We start from the raw sequence: 18,066 nt of genomic DNA, 5'->3' as shown, positions 1-18,066 counted from the left end.
GAACTACACTAATTAATGTTAAAACTCTGAACTTTTGAATACTTACTATACCACTAACATAGCAAAAGGATAACAAATCTAAAACATTTTTAATTGGATCATATATGTATTTATATAGGATTATGTTTTAGACTTTTAGAACTTGCATTCAGTAGGAGATTCATATAGTGGAGATGGGGTTAGTCTGCTGACATACATCACAGGTAATGTAGAAAGGTCTTTTCTGCCAGGGTGATAACCAGGTGAGATTGGAGAAAGAATACAAGAAGTTTGGTATTAGAGTGAAATGTGTGATGTAGATAGATAATAATGTACTGTGTTGGAGTGTGTATTTTAGGGTGAGGAAGTAGAGCATTGAAACTGCTTGGATAAAAAAGACTCGATGTGTTTGATGCCTTTAAGTTCACTAAGGGTAGGGGTTTTAGGGTTTGAATATGTAGGCAGGAGGATCTTTAATTGTAATAGAGAGGGGTTTATGATGTGCAGCCTGGGGAAGAGAGGTGGTATCCCGTACCATGGAAATAACTAAGGAACAGAACAAAGAGCACGAGAGGTTTTGTGTAGAAGCCTTTGAAAGAGCAAGTTAAGGGAAGGGTCTGGAAGACTGGTAATGTACTCTGTTTATGGAGGAGGGTGGTGTTGAGTGGGACCTTAGAATTCTCTCTGGATTGAAAAAGTGATCATAGTACTTAGAAAAAATGTGATGAGGTAACCTAACAAAAATGAAACCCTAGGTTCCTGAGAGTGATTAGTGTGAGTTTAGCCAAATCATCAGAAATCTGAGGGTAAATTATAGTAAAATGTAATCCACACAGCCTATGTATCTCTGAAAATGACAGAGACTTTCCCATTAAATGGATGGCTGCTCTAGGCTCCCATTGCTTCATTTACAGCAGCACTAGGCTCTCAAGGTCTCAGCTTCACTAGGGTCAGTGGTGGTAGGTCTTTAACTGTCTTACAGGACAACATTTTGTCTCCAGCTATCACACAAAGCAGCTTTGGCCTTCAGCTGTCAAACCCACATCTGAGAGATTTTTCCTGTAGAGGACATTGGGAGAATTGACCTTACTTTGGCTGGGCAGAGTGAGATAGTCAACCCAATAATTCTCATAGTTTAAGCAAAGCCCTGTGTAGTAGGAGCAGCGTGTTGTGTTCCCGCTCAGCTCCCATATGGCTAGCTTAGCCCCGGAAATAACACACAAATTGTATTCTTTTAAATACTGTCTGACCCATTAGTTCCAGCCTCTTATTGGCTAATTTTCATATCTTGCTTTAACCCATATTTAATAATCTGTGTAGAACCATGAGGTGCGGGTTACCAGGGAGATCCTAACCTGCATCTGTCTCAGAGAGGAGAATCATGGTGACTGACTGACTCAGCTTCTTTCTCCCAGTATTCTGTTCTGTCTACTCCGCCTACCTAATTTTTCTGTCCTATTAAAGGGCCAAGGCAGTTTCTTTATTTAACCAATGAAATCAACACAAAACAGATGACTCTCCTCCATCAGCCCTGGCAGTAGACAAGGCATGGGGCAGCTTTGGTTAGTGGTGAGCATTACAATCCAGGTGAAGTCATCATTTTTCATCTATCTTCTTTGTAGAACTTGGGATTTCCAGTAGGAATTGTTATGTCTATTATGGGAAGCTCTATTATTAAATATTTTAAATGCCATATTCAGCAGATTTCTGAAGAGTTTGAGTAACATCTATTTATTAAGTATAAGCTTAACTTTAAAAACATATGTAGGAGGCAAAAAGCTTTATTTCTTAAATCAATTAATTACATTAGAATTTAGCATGACTACAAATATAGTTATGAAAAAATTAAAGAATTTGATTATTTATAAGGTGACATTATTAACTTGCATGTTTTAGTTATCTTTTGTAAGTTAGTAGCTTTTATAAGGTTAGGATTATATGTTTTTATTTCTGTTAATTTTGAGCCTTAATATTTGAGTTGAAGATTTTGTTAGATTACCTTTACCATGGTGCACTATTTTAAACTATCATATTTTTATATGACTTAGTTTATCTAAATAGCAAAACTGAATAAAGGCAAAGAAACTAGATAAAACATATTGTGACTATGAGTAGGAGTTTATAAATCTTATTCATCAAATATATGTTGTTATGTATTTAAATTATTTAGAAGCCTGGTGTTGAAGACTTAACAAAGAAGTAAGTAATCAGGTAAATATCTAAGTTCACTTTTGTTAACCTAAGTAAAATTTTATATCAATCCAAAATATTTTGAAGACTTGTTGTTGTTTCCTTAGTCTCAGAAGCAATATGATGGTAAATTAAGAGTTCATTTTCATTGAGAAATATGATTGTTTTTTTCTGCCATGTGGTCACATATGTGGTCATCTTAAGATGTTGAAGTCATATGGTATGTAATCTTTAACCTTAGTAAAGATGATTGCCAATTATGAGGTCATTACATATATTTAACAAGAGCTGAATTTAAGTTATATATACAGTAAATAGATTTAATTTTTGAATGAGAGTTGAATCTAATATAGCAAATTAAGATATAACTTCTTATTACAAGTTTTAAGGTAACTTTTTAATTACAGATTTTATAGATTATAATCCATACCCAATGAGTTTACAAATCCTGAAACAGAGTTTATAGCATAATCTTAAGAGATTTTTTTGGAGCAGAGAATAGAGAAATTTTAGAGAGAAAAGACTTTTAAGAGTGGGAAGTTGAGGAAATGTAGAGAAGAATAAGTTTAAATATAAGAGATTTTGTGATCATTTGTTTATGCGATGGCAGTTGTTAGCATATGAAAATATTTGATACTACTGAGGTCATGCTGTTTGCAGCAATAAAATCTGAGTCTGTGGAAGAAAAGAGTAATGGCTGAAAAACAAAACTCTGCTGGAAGGAATTTCTATAATCTCCAAGAGGAAGTTGAGAGAGAGTGTAGGTGGCCCAAATGGGCTCCAGAATAGAGATGCAGTAAGAGAGCTCTTGGAGGCCTAAGAGCTCTCAAGGAGGAACAGGCAGTTCTAAGGAGGAAGTGGGAACTTCAGGTGGAATCTGAGACTAGAAGCTATGGGAGTGCAGGCAGGAGCTGACAGACAAAAGAGCCAGGTCACACAGGCCTGGACAGGCTTAAAGAAGCTACAGAATTGCAGGCAGCTGCTAGTGGAGGAAAATGGTTGCAGTATATTGTACCAGGGAGCTAAAGAGATATAGAGAAGTGACCTGAGCAAAGAAGGAATCATAATTAATAGGCAGAATCACAGGTAAAAAGACAGCATAGTGAAACAGCAGGCAGGACTTCAGTTCCCAGGGAGGATTTCTAGGACGCCACAAAGAGAAGTAGAATAGGTAGCTTCAAGTGGGAGAAAGCAAGGGAAAGGATCCCAGGCTGTTGCAGGGAGGATTGCGGCTCCTCATGGGAAGTGATAGAAAGCTAGAGAGAGAAGAGAGGCAAGAGAAAGTGGAAATGTTTATGCAAGTGTAACAGGCTGGAGGCATAGCAGGCTACAGGAGCCAGAGAAACATATACAGATTGTAGAAGTGTTGACATGGAGGACTTATCAGGCTAAAGGAGATAGAGGGGGAAAAGTAGTTGAAGAAACAGTCTCTAGAATTTGGAATTAGATGTTGTAGGTGGCAGAAGCCAGCAGAAATGAATGATCTGTACATACCTTAGCAGAGTCATGTCAGCAGCTTGCTTCAGAGTGACTGGGTTCTTGTAGATAAAAAGGAGAGAGCATAGTCAGAGTAAGGGTTATCTGAGAGAGTACATAGTAAACGTAAACCAGACCTGAGCCTTGTGGGGAGACAGGCAGGGGTGGGCAACAAAGAAGGGTGACCTGGGCCAAAATGAGAGCCAGAGAGGAGGGCGAATGAACTGAAGGGAAGGTGGCTAATGAAGAGAGAAATAGCAAGAGTAGGTAGGGTCAAAGGTGAAAAGTTTGGGTTTGGTTAGGCAGTATAGAGTGCTGCAGGGGTTGTATTTAGGAAGTGGTCTCCTGTGCCAATGTGTTCAAGTGTACTTTATAAGGGCCATTTTTAAGTGTAATGGACTAGTAATATCTAGTGTCAGCTGTGTCTTTAGGAGACATCTCAGAGGAAAATCAGTCAGGATGAAGAGAACGGATCTCATTGCTAATAGCAGTCAATGAGCCAAAGTTGAGAGCCAAGAGCCATTCTCTAAGGGTCTCAAGTGACCAATAAAGATATCTCTGGGAGGGAGGGATTTTTTCACTCAAGCTACACCATCAAGAGACAGATGCAATGGTCCAAGGAGAAATCTGGCATTTGTCAACAGAATTTTCAGAGGGTTAGGTGTAGAACAGCCACCGAAAGTAAAAGGAAAATAGTGAGTGAAGCCAAACTGAATGGAATGTGTCTGCCAGACACCTGACATACTCCATCATTGCCTCTGAACACCAGAGTATACTGCATTCTTTCCATCCTCACAAGACAGTGCAGAGATGCTAGACACTTGATAGTCATCACCTGATATCCTGGGAAATGTTTAGAATAGCTAGTAAGGGAAAACTCATAAATTTGCAGCTGTTAAATGACGGAATCAGGTGCTAGATGGACCAAAAAGTGTAAGAACTGGGTCAGGAATCCTGTAGATCCATTCAAATCATGTTCTGGGTTACAGGAACCAAATGAAGGAGCCATGGAGACAGCACAGAACACACCCAAACACCAAATTCGCAGCACAAGGAAGATTTTCTTACCCTTGGTGGCGGGGCAAGTAGGGGTGGAGTTGCCTCTTGATTCAGGAAGGACAGCAGCAGGTGCCTCTGTAGGAGTGGCTTTTAAGGAAGAAAAGGGCAAGTCTGTGTTAGGATGAATTGGTAAATCCTTATTGGACATTGGTCAATGTAGCCAAAATATGAATTTTGATTGCTAGTCCTTGGCGTTTGAGAGCTGAACCTTGGTTGTCAACCTCAGGAATGAGTTAGGCATAAGGCAGAGTTCAAATAAGGGAATGGACCTTGGTGGCTAGTTTTAGAAATGTAATCTAATGGTTTATCAAGGAAGAGAGGAGGAGGAGAGCAAAACCTGCTGGCACCATGTTTGCCATGCTTGGGCCTGTTCAAGAGTCCTTCAAGAATATCTGTTAACACCAGTGGTTCACCCAACACTCTAGTGTCTCAGGTACTAGAACTTACTCATCTTCTTACTCAGGATCATTTTTCATGATCATCACTGTATTTTCATTTAGCTTCCCTTTATATTTATAAGATAAAATACAATGGTGACGAAAACTGGTGCTACATAACTTAAACTTCCATTTAAAATTTATGTAGGCTAAAATATTTAAATTGAGAGTAAACAGTTGGCAACAGTTATTAGTATATTGATAACCAATTTTAAGGCACTTTTATCACTTACTACTCAGAGTTGGCTATTGTTCTTTTAATCTGTGTGACTTTATTTCAAATTTGTGATTTTGTGTTATATTGAGCTTTGCAAAGGCCAGTTATTTCCCTTACTTGTCCCTTGTTTGTGCTCCATAAGATTAATTTGATGACCCATATTGGAGGACCTCTGTGACTGGTGTGTATGTGTGTTTGTATGTGTATGTCGTGTTAAATAATTGTGAACTTCTTAGATAGAAAATGGTCTTGGGTAAGAAGACTGTCATGCTTCTGTCCAAATTCATAAAGTTTCTAGGTAAGCCTACTCTGTTTCTAGTAATATTATATTCCACTAAATAATACTTTATTTTACAAATATATTTTATAGGCATCTGATTTCAAATTGGCTTTAATTAAAATCTCTATTTTTTCATTAATACAATGACATTTTAGCCAGTTTTTTTATTATTATACATTTTAATCATGCATGGAATGCCAAGAAGGACTCTTGTAGAAAATTCCAGGTCAACACATTTAAAAACAAGCTCAGAGAGGGAAAGTGGTTGTGAGTTTTTTAAGGGATTATTGAATTGTTTTATCGGAAGCTCTGCCTCATCCCCTCATTCTCCCTTTCAAAACCCTGCCCCTGAGAAAGCCTGCCAGGTGGTGGTTTCTCTTCTGGAGCTGCTCAGTACTGTATTTACAGGGTATTTAAGCTCTGGTCCATAGACCTGTAGTCTTTGTTCATTCCCTGAGACCACAAAGCAAGACATGTTTTGTTCAAATTAAAGCTGGTCTTATTAATTTGACTTGACTTGGCTTATTTCTTTGGTAGAAAAACCCATTGCTGAGGATTTAAAATACTTAGCAGTGAAAGTATTATATCAGAGAGGGATCTGTACTTTTGTTTTCTTCATTTCACCTGCCAATTTCATAAACTGATCCTAGTCTAGGATACTACATGAGAGCCAAGGCTCAGAGATGGCTCAGCAATGAAGGGTGCATGTGTATGTGCTTTTGTTGTTTTTGTTGCAGAGATACTCCAGTAGAAGGACAGTAGGCTGCCAAAACTGAGGTGAAGCAGAACAAAATGCCTCAAAGAAAACACCATGAAAATACAGCAAACAAGCAGGAGATTTCTTACACAGAGATAAAGACAGCTAAGTCTACAAAGAAGCAAAGAAAACCTAAAGCCAAGCAGAGCTCTGTAATGCTAAGTGAAGAGCAACTAAGCTATGCAGAAGTGACATTCCACAGAACACATCAGCTCCTTTCCCCAAAACAGGTTGTCAGAGGAAAAAGACAAGGTACTGTGGTGTGTCCATTCTGCAAGTGACAGATCTCCACACTAGGTTTTAGATTGCATCTTCAATACCTGTCTTGACTATTTTTCGTGGTCAATGTGACACAGCATAGAATCAATGAGGAAGAGTACTACTAAGAGACTGTTTATATCAGTTTGGCCTGGGAGCATCTCTGTAGTGGATTATATTGGTACCCTAACTAATATGGAAAGACTGCCTGCAAGTGGGAGACACTATTCCCAAGTTTGGAGCTTTGAACTTTGTAAGAGCAGAAAGGGGTATGACAACACATGAGTGTGTTTATGGCTTTCTGCTCTTGACTGTTCATGTGACCAGTCACTTCAAGCTCCTATACAGTTGGAACATCTCTGACATACTATAAAAGGACATACTATAAACTGAAAAGGCCCCTTTCACATTCAATGTACCTTTTTTCCCCAGAATAATTTTGTCACCGCAACAGAATGAAAAGGAAGTATAACCATGCTAAATTAGTCACAATATATTAATTACATAACTTTGTAACACCCTTGACCCCAGCTAGTCTAGGATACTACAGTAGAATAAATTATGATCTGTTTCTTTCAAATATCTAAGAAGCAGATTCTGACAGAATTGTATTGTGTTTAAGAACACAGTTGAATGATATTTTAAAAATTCCAATCATCTTGCATGAGGTGAATCAGACCCAGAACGTTAAACATATGTACTCACTTATAAGTGGATATTGGCTATAAAGTGAAAAATAACTATGATACAATCCACAGACCCAGAGTTGATGTAGGTGGGTCTTCTATCTTTCTGTTGTTTCATTGGTTAATTAATAAAGAAACTGCTTGGCCTGATAGGCCAGAACATAGGTGGGTGGAGTAGACAGAACAGAATTCTGGAAGAAGGGAAGTGAGTCAGACACCATGGAGCCAGCCGCCAGGTCAGACATGCTGAATCTCTCCCGGTAAGCCACCACCTCGTGGTGCTACACAGATTATTAGAAATGGGTTAATCAAGATGTGAGAGTTAGCCAATACGAGACTAGAACTAATGGGCCAGCAGTGTTTAAATGAATACAGTTTGTGTGTTGTTATTTTGGGTGTTAAGCTAACCTGGCAGGAGCCAGGCGGGACAAAAAGCAGGCCCGCTCCCTCATCACAACACAGAGTGGCCAAGTAGCAAGGGGGGGCTCAATGGGGTTGCTTGGATCTCTTTGGAAAGGGGATATAGGAGAAATTTCATAGTCAGGGCAAGGGGGGGATGAGAGCATGAGGGATCAGACTAGGGGAAATGAGGGGATGAGTACTGAAAGAGATGACTAGAAAGGAGGGGAGCGTTTCAGGGTCAGGTAGCACAAGGGAAACTCCCAGGAATATACAAAGATGACACCAGCTAAGACTTCTAGCAATTGTGGATATGTCACCTGAACTGACCATCTCCTGTGACCAGATTAGTAACTACTCAAATTATCATTAAAGAGGCTTCACCCAGCAACTGATGGAAACAGAGACAAAGATTCATAGCCAAACATTAGGCAGAGATTGGGGAGTCCTGCTGAAGGGAGGGAGGAACAGTTGTAGGGGCCAGAGGGGTCAAGTAAATTGCAAAAAAAAAAAAAAATACAGAATCAACTAACCTAGGCTCATAGAGACTCACAGAGTCTGAACTGAGTGACAACCATGAGACTGATGAGGCCCTCTGCATATATGGGCCAGTTGTGTAACTTGGTCTTTTTGTGGGACTCCTAACAGTGGGAGCAGGGCAATCTCTTACTCCTTTTCTGGATTTTTAGATCCCTTTTCATACTGGGTCACCTTGTCCAGCTTTAATACATGGAGAGGTGCTTAGACTTACTGGGACTTGATATGCCGTGTTTTGTTGATATCCATGGGAGGCCTGCCCTTTTCTTAACAGAAAAGGAGGCCTGAATGTGAGGCAGAAGGAGAGGTTGAGAAGAGACTGGGAGGAGAGAGGGGAGGGGAACTGTGGTCAAAATGTAAAATAAGCAAATAGACTTTAAAAATTATTTATTTCCACTCCCCCATTTTTTATTTATTTATTTTTCCATTAAAAAATTTCCACTTTCTCCCCTCCTCCCATTCCCCTCCCGCTTCCCCACTCACCCTTCTCCTTTCCCCTCCAGTCTTAAGAGAGGGCAGGGTACCCTGACCTCTGGGAAGTCCAAGGCCCTCCCCCCTCCATACAGGCCTAGGAAGGTGTTCATCCTTCCGGCAATGGATGGAGATAGAGACAGACCCACATCAAAACACTGGCTTGAGCTCCCTAGGTCCAGTTGAAGAGCAGAAGGAGGGAGAAGATGAGCAAGCAAGTCAGGACCGCAAGGGGTTGGTTCACCCAGTGAGACAGTTTGCCTGATCTAATGGGAGCTCACTAAATCCAGCTGGACTGGGACTGAACAAGCATGAGATCAAAGCAGAATCTCTGAATGTGGCTGACAATGGAAGCTGACTGAGAAGCCATTGATAATGGCACTGGGACTTGTTTCTGCTGCATGTACTGGCTTTTTGGGACTCTAGTCTATTTGGATGCTCACCCTCCCTCATTTTTATGGTACCAGGCCCTATACTCTATCCAAGATGGGCTTGAACACAAGGCAGTACTTTTGCTTTAGGCTCCTAACGTGGTAGAAATACAGGTGTGAGCAAACATGGCTGACTTCATTCCCAGCTATTTTGAAAATAGCTATTGTGGCCACCTTTATTCAGTTAAGTCTAATTCACTCTCAATGGGTCTGATCTAAACATGCAGTAGACCAAAGTGATGAAAGAGAAATAGCCACCAGATTGGAAAAAATTATACTCTGGTTTCACAGGAATAATAGATTGCAGAGAAATGATTTCCATAGTATTTTAGAGGTAAAATTATGTTATATTTAACCAGATAACAGAAGTAAAATTAAGAAGTTTTAAATACAATAAAAAACACAAACTTTATTTCTGTCTTTTTTCTTTCTTTCTTTCTTTCTTTCTTTCTTTCTTTCTTTCTTTCTTTCTTTCTTTCTTTCTTTCTTTGTTTATAGATATGTGAGAAAGGAGGAACTGGAGGAGCCTGCTCTCGGCTTCCACCTTGTTTCTCAGCAGAGACTTTTAGTTTCTATAGCCTACCCCAAGCTAGTTGGCTTGTGAGCTTCTAGTTTCCAATTCTCCTATTGCTACCCACAGGAGTAACAGATACAGATGCTAATGCACACCACAGGCTTTTTCCATGGGCTCCAGTGATGGGACTCAGGTTACCAGGTTTGCAGTGCAAGTGCTTTTACCTGCTAAGCTAGACCTTGGTTCATTGCAAACTATTTAATGTTCCTGTAAGTGATTAGTCATCATTAACTCTTTCCACAGTTAGAAAGGCATTCATCACAGTTGATTTAGCCAGTAAAAGCCAGACAACTCGTGGTATTTGAATTTCTCAAAGAAGGTGGAGTTAAGGAATTAATGATCCCAAAGGTGGGAAAAGAATGACCATAAACCCAATTTATCAAGGCCTAATTAATTGAAAAAAGCAATTAAGTAAAGCATGTTTTTTTTTTTAATTCATGTACACAGGCTGCCTGCTCCTAAGGCAGGGTTCAAGAGGTCAGCACTGGGTGTGAAGAAATCAAGGATGTTATAACTCAGGGTTAGGGGGTTTCCAACTGGAGGACTTGGCACGCAAAAAAGGTGGAGTCACAGGAAGAGAACATAAGTATTCATGTTAGTTCTAACAACCTCCTGAAACAACAATCTGCTTCTAAGGTGGACATAACAAGGCAGTAATAAGAACAGGTAGGCATGACAATATAGTCATACACGGTCATACAACCTTTTGAAACAGAGGTAAGGTTGCAAAATGGTTGTAAAAAGTTTTTGAAACTAAGACATGATTGCCATTCCTGGAACAGGCAGTACAGAACCATTTGTAGTTAAGGTTACAGGTTGAGCATAGCCAAATCCTTAAGAAGCAGAAGTTTGTTCATAAAGAGGAATAAACCTAGTTTTATTATCTATAAGATGTCCTTAAATCCTAAAATGGACGCAGACTGGATCTTCAATACCTACCTGAAAGTTTGAAACTCCCTCGTTGTCACTGTTTTTCTTTTCAGGTCCAAAAACAACAGTATGGAAAATAGTAACTGGCATCCTTGCAACCTTGTGTGTGGTGCTCATGACAACCGTGGGGATCTTACTTCCAAAATGTAAGTAATTATGGAATTCCTTTATGTTGTAGTAGTTGTGTGTTGCAGGGAAGAGGGCCCGCTTGTTCATCCTAGCTGCCCAACTAGCTTACACCCGAAATAACCACACAGAAATTGTATTAATTGAAACACTGTTTGGTCCATTTGCTCTAGCCTCTTATTGGCTGACTCTCACACCTTGATTTAACCTATTTCTATTCATCTGTATATCGCCATGTGGCAGTGGCTTACTGGGAAGGATTCTAACCAGCATCTGTCTCAGGCAGACAATCCATGGCATCTCCTTGACTCTGCTTTCTTCCTCCCAGAATTCAGTTCTGTTTTCTCCACCTACCTAAGTTCTGCCCTTTCAAAAGGCCAAGGCAGTTTCTTTATTCATTAACCAATGAAAGCAAGACATGAACAAAAGAACCTCCCACACCAGTTGTGCTTTCAGCAATATGATAGTTTGACTCCCTATGGAAACTACTTCACAGCACCCCAATGATCATATATATCCTAAACACTACTAATTACTGCCTCGAATTGTGCCCTAGTATTTTCTAGCCAAGAACAAAGCAGAGAAAGCTCGCCTCTTCATCCTCTGCTTCCTAAAGAGGAAGGTGAGTATTACCCTAAGGATTTTGTGAGTATTAACTCTGTAGTGTTCACTTCCAGGACTTTTCATTAGTGGAACAAGAGATGTTCCCATTTCCACTAATGTTGATGAACCATAAAAGACTGATACAGTGTTGTTCATTCAGTCCCTTACCAGGGAGGAACTCACATGGATTAACTCTAAAAAAAGAGAATCTGAAAACAAAATCCCCAAAGACTACAAGTATATGTGGGTTTTTTAAATTCCTATTAGGAGAAAAATGAGATTTAAATATGTTGAGTTCTAAATATAAATTTTTCACTATGCTGTTGCTTGAAAATAAATATCAATTTATTAGAAAGTAATCCTAGGTGTGCTTATTCCTAGTACAAAGAATGATGATCCTGTAGAGAAAACAGACCTGGTATACATTTTCATGAATTCTACAATTATGCATGGGAATAGGGGAAAGAAAACCATGTCCTCAAATGATTGTATACAGATATTTCTAAATATTTCATCATAAGGTCTCTTAACTGTAAACATTCAAAACAGCTGTCACCAGGTCAGTGGTGGACAAGTATGCTGGCTATTCTTGGTTGTCAACTTGACTACATCTGGAATTAACTCAAACCCAAACATTTTGGTATACATCTGGTCTGAGGGATTTTTCTTAACCAAATGATTTGAAGTGGGAAGACACAACTTAAATTCAGATATTTTGAAAGGGTAAGATCCATATTTAATCTGTGGCACAACTTCCTGTGAGAGCCTATATCAAGGACACAAAAAAATAGAAGTTTTTGCTCCTACCTGATTGCCCTCACAATTGATAGCAAGTTCATTCCTTTACTGACATAAAAGCCTACTTCTTCAGTATTTCTGTGCATACTGAAAATCAGTTGAGACATCAGGCCTTGTAGACTGTTCTACTGCTTTCTTGGATTTTCTGTTGGAAGAGAGTCGGTTTTGAAAAAAAAAACTGTAACACAGGCTGTAAGCCACTCTAAAAAATGTACATATAAACATAGCTATTCTATCTGTTCTGTTCCTCTAGAGAATCCTAAGACAGAAGTGATACAAGGGAGTGGCATACTGTTGTGATAGTCCTAACCATTTTGCTTGTTAGGGGAATGTGGACTGCAGGAATTTAGATTAGGAAAGCAGCTGAATGCCTTAGGCAGGGCTTAATGGACCATGCTAGTAGGAATATATACAGCAGTGCTGAGAGTGATATAAATAGTGGTGGACAAGTATGAGAAGTCTCAGAGGAGAAGAGTATTAGCCAGTAGCCTAGGGACCATTTTTACCACATTTGTGCAAGAAATGTGGCTGCTTTCTGCCCTTGTTCTAAAATCTTCTGGGGTCTAAATTGAAAAGTTAGATTAATAACATTGGTAAAGGAAATTTTAAGACAGTTTAATATTGGCTTGTCTTGTGGTTATTAGTAATCCTTCTTGTGTAAATCAGTAATAAGAATAGCAAGCCAGTAAGGAGCATCCCTCTATTGCCTCTATATCAGTCCCTGCCTCTAGATTCTTGCCCTGTTTGAGTTCCTGTCATTAATTTCTTTGATGAGGAAAAGCAATATGAAAGTATGGGCCAAATAAATCCTTTCCTTTCCAAGTTCTTTGGTTAGAGTATTTCATCACAGCAATAGCAATGCTGATTAAGGCAAGGTATTGTTTCATCGTGCCATGGGACATGAGTCAACAATAAGCAAATTAAATCCTTCTACAATGAGGATGTGTTGAAAAACATACCGAATGGAAAAGGTGATATAATAAAAGTCAGCCCATGCTAAAAATTTGTATCTATTGTTTAGAAAGTCATCAGAAAAAGGCAGTGTTATGCATTTGAACCATATTTCCCCAAGGTATTGAGGAGGCATTAGGTAGCTTACACTGGAAAGAATGTGGGAGAGTCTGGGAGAAAAGACAACTCCAACTCCAACTAGGAAAGAGCTGCTAAAGTTTACCTAAGCTCTTCCAGCAAACTGTTAAAAATAGCATACAATAAAATAATTTAAAATAATGAGCAGTCTAGCCTTTCCTTGTCTCTTAGTCTTGCTCCCACGAGGTTTCAAATGATCTTGCCTATAAGTTTTCGTCAGCATCTTTATGTTTCAACATCCTGTCTTCTCAGCACCATTTGTTAAGCTATTCATTTTATAGAGTTTGAAGTCTTTTCTTCTCATGGTCAACATGGACACAATGTCTCCATGGAACATGATGACGTAATGACCATTCTCCTCAAACTCTTTGGTCTTCAGCTCAAAATTTGATACATGCCATTTAAACAAAGAAGAGTTATGTTATTCTTTTACTGTGTTATTTATCCTGCAAGAATCTTTACATTTTCTGTGGTCTCAGGGCTGATATTTATTAGGGGATACAATAGCCTACATTTCCAACTATTGTACCAATAGCTCTTGTGCTCTGCTGAAGTTATGACCAGAATAAGAAGTCCAGGGGAAAGGTGGGGACTAGGGCTGTTCAGCAGGTTTAAAGAATGTTAGTAGAAGGTGGATGATGTCCAATGTCTTACCTAGGAGATTTATCAATTTTTATATACTTTCTCAGACATATATTACCTATAAAATATTTTTCAGTTGGAACAATGTTATTTTAATAAATTAACAAAATAAAGAAATATAATTTATGTTTCATAGACACATGTTGTCATGGAAATAATTGTATGATATGAGAGACAGAGAAGTAACTGCCCTCATTTTTCTGAGGGCAAATGGATGATTATAAGTGTAATAGAAATGAAAATGAAATGTACATTTCTTAAATACCGAGAATACCAGTCTAAAGTTCCTTTGTACTTTAATTTTTTAATTTTAATTCAGAGACACGTATTTATTTGTTCATAAAACAACTGCACATCGAGAATCATTTAAGTAACTGCTTTTTTTATTCACATAATTATGTCACTTACCATTGCATATTTTTGTATAATTATGTCAAAAATAATATTGAAACTTGTTTTCTTTACAGAAATCAATTTATACTGATTTTTATGTAGAAAATTTTAAAACAAAAATTTGTCATCATTAATTGTTATCAGATAAGGATTGTATAAATATTACAGAGCACTTTGACATAGTGCTTAGGACTGTAGTGTAGCGCATGGGCAGGAGGCTGGCTGAGCATCCTTGGAGCTTGCATTAACCTGTGGCACCAGCAAAAATATTAATGAAGCTTCACTCTCTAAGGAGTATTCACAAGTCTCACAAAAGCCTAGTAGTTGCATTAATGATGGTTATTCTAGTGCTGAGCACCCATTTCACACATGTTTGTTTCCTAGATGGCGCCCGTTACCTTTGTTCACTGGACTGGTTTGCTTTTGGAAACAATTTCTATCATAGGATTCATGAAATAAGAACCTGGGCAGACAGTCAATCTTCCTGTGAGGAATGGAACTCTCATCTTGTGGAGATAGACTCCAAAGCAGAGCTGGTGGGTCACAGGCTCCTTCTTTCCTGTTTCTTTGTAACTGTTTTGCTCTGAGAGCACTGGTCATGGAGACTTAGCAAACTGAATGTTATGGAAGGCCTGTGATGGAACTAATGCTGATTTACTATTTTTTTCTGGATGAGAAAGAAGAGAGTTGTCTACAGAATTGCAATGTATAATGTTACATGAAAACAAAAGTGACAAATGAGCTCCCACAGGAATGTTCCCCTTGTGCAAGCCCTGGGGAGACCCAAAACTGCTGTTTAGTAAAGAAGGAGCCAGTCTGCTAGGCTAGAAACTCATTCCCTAAACGCCAGTACCTAGGAGGGTAAGACTGGAGAACCACCCTGAGTTTATATGGAAAAGGAAAATTTGATTAGGATTACATAAGCAGTTATGGATTGTGGTTTTTCTGTACTCAACAGGAAAACTTGCTATTGTTTGAAATTCAAGGGTGGATTATCCTCAACATAGATGAAACCGATGGGTCCTGGCTGTGTGAAAATGGCACCAAAATACAGCAAACCAGGTAAGTGCAATGTTTGGATAATTTGGACCTTGCTGAGGGTAGTGGGACTGTTGTACATTTGCATCCTGTCTGTGTGTGGCACAGAAGGAACATCCAGAAGAAAAGAGAGAGCTCTGCTATGGAAGCAGCAGTGTACCATAACAGAGAAAACACGTTAGCTTCAAATATTCACACCTTCAAAACGTGTGTGTTTTTATTCTACTGGTCTCCCTGGAGACACTTGCACATCATTTTAGGAAGTCTGTAACTCTAACCATTGTGTTGTTTCCTTTTTATTGGAATCACAAGTTATTTTTTTTCTCAGACAGTGTAAGATTAGCATGTGCCTCATGTTTTCCATTAAGCTTGCTAATTTGTAATTAAATCACCCCACCCCCCAACCCACTTCATCATGGCTCTTTGCTTTCTTCTAGTAATATTTTTCTTCTCGTCCCATGCTTGTTTTAGTTTAGCTAATTCTAACTTTGAGATAAGAAATTCTATCTGCAGTGACTACCTCTTGATTTCTGATTTCTTTTTTTATTGTTTTTACACAGAATTAATGATTCAGAAAAAAAGAATCATAATTGCCATTATCTGAATGGAAAACAATTTTTTCTTGAAGACTGTTCATCTAAGAAGGCATACACCTGTGAGTTTAATATGCCATAGTAGCTATTTCATTAGCATAATTTTATTAAACTATGAATAACAAAACTGTTTAAATTTATAATTTGTTTTATGTGTTGGGAGCAGGGGATGCCACAGTGTACATGTGGAGGTCATAGGAGAACTTGAGGGTACTGGTTCTCTTCTTCCACTTTTATGTGGATTCCAGGGATCAAACTCAGGTGTCTGGGGTTGTGTGACGAGTGCTGCTACCCAGTGAGCGATGTTGCTGCTTGCTTTTTTCTGTTTGTGGAATACGCTTACACCACTTTGTTCAGTCTAATCTGTATTCCCAGGGCTCAAATATTTTTGAGTCTCAGTATATCTAGTAGGTAGAACAGAGATACAACCCATTCACCCAGTGTAAGATTCCTAACTAGATACCTTTTAAGATTGTTTAAGAGATGTGTTGATGATACTGCTTGAGACAGCAAGAGCTGGTTTAATGAAAAACAAAAACAAATACAACTTAGGTTTAAAAAGCTAAGAAACTCAGAGTCTGGATCAGAGATTAAGAGTGATTACTGTTCCTTAGAGGCCACAGGTTCAATTCCCAGCACCCACATGCCAGTTCACAGTTGTATGCAACTCTAACGCCACCAGATCAGACACCCTCTTCTCATTTCCACGGACTCCTGCATGCACATGATAACTCACATATGCATTCACAGATACATTGCAGTGTCTAGCGAAATACCACCTTGTCCAGACTCCATTTTGGGTTTGCTTAGACAGTTCTTATCTCTCTATCCACCACTAACATCTACCTTAAAAAAAAAGTTGCGATTTCCATGGCCCAGATTATTAACCAAAATAATTAATGTTTGTACAAACTTGACATAAGCCAAAAAAAAAAACAACTAGAGAAGATAAAACTCAAAAATAATTCTCATATCTATAATTGTTACTATACTCTGCTAGAAATAAATATTCGAAGGTTATGCCAACCATCATCTAACATTTATGTAAACTCTGAACTTCGTGTATTCCTACTACATGTTCTGGCTTAGTGGGAGCCTAGCCAGTTTGGATGTTCACCTTCCTAGACCAGGATGGAGCGGGGAGGACTTTGGACTTTCCACAGGGCAGGGAACACTGACTGCCCTTCAGACTGGAGAGGGAGGGGGAGAGGAGTGGGGGGAGGGGGAGAGGAGAGGGAGGGGGGGGGGGGGGGGGGGGGGGGGGGGGGGGGGGGGGGGGGGGGGGGGGGGGGGGGGGGGGGGGGGGGGGGGGGAGAGGAGGGGGGGAAGGGAGGGGGGAGGGAAAGGGGGGGTGGGGAGGAGATGGAAATTTTTTTCAATAAAAATTATATTAAAAAAAATTCTGTACCCCTGAACTTGAGCATCAAGGGATATTAAGGCATGTGCCTGCTCTTTGTCATCAGCTAATAAAGAATTCCTATTTTGACTTGGCTTAATCAGCATGGTTTTCTGTATCTTTCTTGTATGAGTGATTATAATATAAAATAATGATTTAAAAAAAAAAAGGAGTTCAGAGTTTGGCAACAGTTGTCTGACATTGCCTATTCTAGCAGCCAATACTGAACTTTCAGTCATTCAAAAAGTGACCCAGTGATGATGAGAAAACAGTTGAGAGAGCCTAAAGAGGAACAAAAACCATGAATGGAAAACAAAAGGAAGCTCTTGTGCTAAAAGTTCTATAACTAAAAATTTAAAATTCTAATGTTTCAAATCTTTGAAGAAATAACAACTAACAGTCCTCCAAATGGAATTCTAAAATTTATTGTTTGCATTAAAATACAATAAGCTGGGAAACTTGAAGAAGACTTAGAAAGGAAAACCACAGCTGTGAACCCCATTGTCCTACTACTGACACTAGAGAGGATGAATGTTAAGCTGAAGAAAAGACTCAGCGCCTAGGAGCACTGGCTGCTCTTCCAACAAACTAGGGTTCAATTCCCAGGACCCACACAGCATCATCTCACAACTGTCTATAAGCACAGTTCCAGCATATTCAACACTCTCTCTGGTTTTAGAGGGGCCCGAGAACACATGTGGTACATA

General features: G+C 39.1%; 1 protein-coding gene across 1 annotated transcript; it reads left to right on the top strand.

The window, feature by feature from the left end:
• Positions 1–1,485: 1,485 nt before the first annotated feature.
• LOC126494915 (killer cell lectin-like receptor subfamily I member 1) lies at positions 1,486–16,420 on the top strand. The gene is made up of 8 exons (XM_050132411.1): positions 1,486–1,566; positions 2,150–2,190; positions 6,376–6,647; positions 10,735–10,827; positions 11,364–11,429; positions 14,717–14,868; positions 15,291–15,394; positions 15,931–16,420. The coding sequence occupies exons 3-8, from the start codon at positions 6,431–6,433 to the stop codon at positions 16,043–16,045; spliced, it is 747 nt and encodes a 248-aa protein (XP_049988368.1). The 5' UTR covers positions 1,486–1,566; positions 2,150–2,190; positions 6,376–6,430; the 3' UTR covers positions 16,046–16,420.
• Positions 16,421–18,066: the final 1,646 nt, after the last annotated feature.

Source organism: Alexandromys fortis, unplaced genomic scaffold (assembly GCF_014885135.2).
Source record: "Alexandromys fortis isolate MF-2015 unplaced genomic scaffold, M_Fortis_MF-2015_v1.1 scaffold_418, whole genome shotgun sequence".
In the NCBI taxonomy this organism is placed as follows: Eukaryota; Metazoa; Chordata; class Mammalia; order Rodentia; family Cricetidae; genus Alexandromys; species Alexandromys fortis.
Note: the sequence above shows the minus strand (reverse complement) of the source record. Positions and strands in the feature narration are given on the sequence as shown.

Excerpts from the sequence above, each read along its gene's own strand:
- LOC126494915 (XM_050132411.1), top strand. The coding sequence starts at position 6,431 with ATGCCTCAAAGAAAACACCATGAAAATACAGCAAACAAGCAGGAGATT. Across the intron at positions 14,869-15,290 it reads TAGACTCCAAAGCAGAGCTG|GAAAACTTGCTATTGTTTGA; the intron begins GTGGGTCACAGG and ends TGTACTCAACAG. Across the intron at positions 15,395-15,930 it reads ACCAAAATACAGCAAACCAG|AATTAATGATTCAGAAAAAA; the intron begins GTAAGTGCAATG and ends GTTTTTACACAG.